This window comes from Nerophis lumbriciformis, linkage group LG22 (genome assembly GCF_033978685.3).
Source record: "Nerophis lumbriciformis linkage group LG22, RoL_Nlum_v2.1, whole genome shotgun sequence".
In the NCBI taxonomy this organism is placed as follows: Eukaryota; Metazoa; Chordata; class Actinopteri; order Syngnathiformes; family Syngnathidae; genus Nerophis; species Nerophis lumbriciformis.
Genome location: NC_084569.2, coordinates 22,404,959 through 22,409,958, shown reverse-complemented (window position 1 = coordinate 22,409,958; position 5,000 = coordinate 22,404,959). Strand labels below are relative to the sequence as shown.

Sequence of the window (5,000 nt, the reverse complement as noted above, 5' to 3'; positions counted from 1 at the left end):
CCAATAAGGTTATTTTAACTAGGACTATGTCTCGCTCTTCAATGAGATATTAATTTGTGTCTACGCAGAATAAATGGACAAAAGACAAGTTTAACGCTTGAGCAGTTTATATATTTTTTTCAATTGGTGCTAAAGTGAGATTTGTTATAGCAAGCTCGAAAGGGAATATGATATGTCGACACAGCTACACTTAAAGGGGAACTGCACTTTTTTGGGGATTTTTGCCTATCATTCACAATCATAATGAGAGACATGACAATGGATGGTTTATTTATTTATTTTTGCATACTAAATATTAAATAAATGCGATCAAAATCCGCCTATAAAGCTTTTAAAAAAACATCCAAACACCTCCATTGAGGTTTTATACACATGATGTAATGTAGTCACGGGCACATGTATAGTAGCATTTAGTATTTACGTATTTTGAACATTTTAAACATACACAGTGACATCCAAACACCTCCATTGAGGTTTTATATACATGATGTAAGTGTAGATGTAATGTAGTCACAGGCACATTTATAATAACATTTAATATTTACGTATTTTGAAAATGTTTAAGTAGCGCATTCATTTCAGAAACGCATCACAAGGTTGTTTTTTTTCCTTCATCTCTAATTATTACTCACTGCAGACTATAAGAACCAACAAACAATACAACATCAATTACTGTGCAACGTCTGTTGTCATTAGGATGCCGACTGCTTGGATGTTCATATATTCGCATTTACCGTATTTTTCGGAGTATAAGTCGCACCGCAGTATAAGTCGCACCTACCGAAAATGCACAATAAAGAAGGAAAAAAACATATATAAATCGCACTGGAGCCCGGCCAAACTATGAAAAAAACTGCGACTTATAGTCAGAAAAATACGGTAGGTGAAGAATGTCACCTAATCCTCACAAAGAAATAGGTTGAGGGGCAGGACAAGTGTCTTTTTTTGGCGTCCTCGCCAGTTTTCAACCAACATAATAAAACATCACTTACTGTATAAGGTCTCACATATATTTAAGAACAAATGTTTTATGTTAATGTCAAACCTATCAAAACAAAGGCTAATCACCACCAGCGCAGACTCTCATTATGTTATGTTTGACCTAAGAAGGTAACTTTGATGATGGATGCATGTGTCTTTAAATCAGATGGCTAATAAACCATTAGATAGATAGATAGATAGATAGATAGATAGTACTTTATTGATTCCTTCAGGAGAGTTCCCTCAGGAAAATTAAAATTCCAGCAGCAGTGTACAGAATTGAGATTGAATTTAAAAAGTAAAAAGTAAATAATGGGGGTATAAATGAAAACAAAATAGAAAAAGATTACAATAAGAATAAATAAAAAAGCAACAATGAGAATAAAAACATAACAGTAAAATAAGAATATACCGTAACAAGAGAAACTAGGCAGTAGTGACTTTAGTAGTTAACTATTAATTGTTAATCTCAAAGTAAAGAAAATCAAAGCTGTACTTTGATAACATTATTACTACTTGAATGCTTATTATGCAATAGCATTTCCCTTTTTCAGAGCCATAAATATTGCGACTTGTCCAGGGTGTACCCCGCCTTCCGCCCGAATGCAGCTGAGATAGGCTCCAGCACCCCCCTTCGACCCCAAAAGGGACAAGAGGTAGAAAATGGATGGATGGACTATGTCGGTTTCTTTGAATATATATTTTATTCTCTTCCCTCGACTTTAACATGGTGGATGGGTTTGAATGTAAGGATACACTTACCCTCAAAAGTATTCAACTTTATTTTTGCAAAATGTACACCCCCATACTGTCTGATTCAGAAGACTCTTAGGAACTGGTAACATGTTTGAGTTAGCTAGCAGGGTAGTTTTCTATTTTTTTATTTTTTTATTTTTTTTTACCATATGCATGTTTTTCAGTGCTATACTAACATCCTCATACTTTCACCCCTCACCCAGATGTCCATTTTGCAACTTCCCGGCCTTATTGGACAAAGCAATGTCTCTCTTCAGCTGCCCCAACCCTCGCTGTCGCAAGGTAAATCCTGTATTCCCTTGAATGGTTAGAGTAATTGAAGCCAGATGTCATCATTTATCAATGATGCATACAAATTCCGTGGGAGTGCATCATAAATGTGTTGCTCCACTGACTGGCATAGGTTTACAGTGAGTGGAGCAGCAGGAATCAGGCTGGGTGCAGAGGTCAAGCATGTGCAAGAGGAGGGATTGAAAGTGGGCGGGGGGGAATGGTGCCATCTGGAGAGGTCACCTCTTATCACTGTTCCTCCTCCCGCTGTCTGAGGAATGCTGGCAAGAGGGCAAGAACGCAATGAATTAGTCTAAAAGTCTCCTTAACGAGGATGACAGTCCTCCCATGTGCGTGCTGCAAATGTGTCATACTCTCCCGAATTGCAATGTTTGAGTCAACCCTTAACACCGTGTTACCGTATTTTCCGCACTATAAGGCGCACCTAAAAACCACAATTTTTCTCAAAAGCTGACAGTGCGCCTAATAACCCGGTGCGCTTTATTACGATTCATTTTCATAAAGTTTCGGTCTCGCAACTTCGGTAAACAGCCGCCATCTTTTTTCCCGGTAGAACAGGAAGCGCTTCTTCTTCTACGCAAGCAACCGCCAAGGAAAGCACCCGCCCCCATAGAACAGGAAGCGCTTCACCCGCCCCCATAGAACAGGAAGCGCTTCACCCGCCCCCGGAAGAAGAAGAAAAAACGCGCGGATATCACCGTACGTTTCATTTCCTGTTTACATCTGTAAAGACCACAAAATGGCTCCTACTACGCGACAAGGATCCGGATCATAAAAAGACGCAATCTCTCCATCCGCACACGGATTACTACCGTATTTCACAGCAACTGATATTCCTGTGAACTGCACTGTGGAACGGGAGCACGTACGGTGAATATTCGCACCACAGGGAATGAGGAGTCATCCTTCACTGTGGTTCTAGCTTGCCATGCTAACTTCCACCCATCCAAAAGAGACCTTTCCAGCCGGCGTCATCATAAAAGCTAACTCGAAGGGATGGATGGATGAAGAAAAGATGAGCGAGTGGTTAAGGGAAGTTTACGCGAAGAGGCCGGGTGGCTTTTTTCACACAGCTCCGAAGGCGAACACACCTTCACTAAGACGGGCAGATAGCGCCGGTCGACATACGCCAACATCTGCCAGTGGATCGTAAATGCCTGGGCAGATAGTTTCGGTCACAACTGTGGTCCGAGCTTTCCGGAAGGCAGGATTCACAGAACTGCTGCACAACAACAGCGACACTGACTCCCGATGACTTCTACGAGACGGAACCGGCCATTTTTGGATCCCACGCTTGCGCAACTTTTCAATTCGGACACCGAAGACGAAGAATTCGAAGGATTTACGAATGAAGAATAACTTCAGAAGGTGAGCGCTATGTTTATTTTGTGTGTTGTGACATTAACGTTCGAGCAACATTATGTTGCTATTTATTGCTCTACACCATTTTGAATTTTACTATGTTTGTGATTGCACAATTGCGTACATTTTGGGACAGAGTTGTTAGAACGCTGGTTTTCAATATATTATTAAAGTTTGACTGAACTATCTGACTGTTTTTTTGACATTCACTTTAGCGCAGCGTTTTTTTGACATTCACTTTAGCGCAGCGTAGGCGCGGCTTTTAGTCCGGGGCGGCTTATTGGTGGACAAAATTATGAAATATGTAATTCATAGAAGGTGCGGCTAATAATCCGGTGCGCCTTATAGTGCGGAAAATACGGTACTCACATGTTTTTTTAACGTCCAGAGGTTGCAATCTGACTATAGATGAAACAGTTGCAGATTCCTCTTCTATTGAATTACAACTTTCGACTTGACTATCTAAGCAGTGCAAGCCTTAGTAGATAGTGTTTCACAGTATCTGTTTAATGTCATCTGTTGACAGTAGATGCCTTGGATTTGTAACAGGAGAAAATGCAGAACATTTGTCAACTGTTAAATTAAAAGCCTTTATTTACATGCACACACACTATATATATATATGTATATATATATATATATATATATATATATATATATATATATATATATATATATAAATATATGCACACACACACACACACACACACACACACACTGTGTTCCAAATTATTATGCAAAGTACATTTTAGTCAAATTTTCATAAATAATTGATGCAATTGTCAGTCAGTATAATTTTCAAGTCATCAGCCGTTAGTTTAGTTCAAACTTCATTGAACAAATATCGAAATGATAACAGTATTTTTACAATAAATAAATACAATAAATAACAAAACATGCACCTGGGGATAGGTTGATTGGCAACACTAAATTGGCCCTAGTGTGTGAATGTGAGTGTGAATGTTGTCTATCTGTGTTGGCCCTGTGATGAGGTGGCGACTTGTCCAGGGTGTACCCCGCCTTCCGCCCGATTGTAGCTGAGATAGGCTCCAGCGCCCCCCGCGACCTAGAGGGATTAAGCGGTAGAAAATGGATGGATGCATGGATAAATAAGTCAAAGTCCACTGTTCCAAAGTATTAAGCACAAAAGCGTTTCAAGACATTTTATAGGCTGTAAAGAACTAAAAATGATTACATGTTGAATTTGTAGCATTATAAGACCATATAGTTTAAAATATTTTTGATTGAAATAACTTTTTGATTAAACAGGCTGAGTTACATGTTAATATAGGACCCCTTGCTTGATATCACTTTCATAAGCCTTGTATCCATTGAACTTGTGAGTTTTTGGACAGTTTCAGCTTTAATATCTTTGCAGGATGTTAGAATAGCGTATCAGAGTTGCTGCTTGGATATGAACTGTCTCCTACCCTCATAGATATTTTGTTTGATGATGCTCCAGAGGTTCTCAATAGGGTTGAGGTCAGGAGAGGATGGTGGTCACACCATCAGTTTCTCTCCTCTTATGCCCATAGCAGCCAGTGACTCAGTGGTGTTCTTTGCAGCATGATATGGGGCATTGTCATGCATGAAGATGATTTTTTGTACGG

General features: G+C 39.4%; 1 protein-coding gene across 1 annotated transcript in view; it reads left to right on the top strand.

Annotated features, from left to right (window-relative positions):
* Positions 1-5,000, top strand: part of rnf216 (ring finger protein 216) — a 47,357-nt gene that overhangs the window by 28,010 nt on the left and 14,347 nt on the right. Inside the window, exon 13 of the mRNA XM_061974009.2 lies at positions 1,941-2,019. Within this exon, the coding sequence (XP_061829993.2) occupies positions 1,941-2,019 (79 nt within the window). The remainder of the gene's footprint in view (positions 1-1,940; positions 2,020-5,000) is intronic.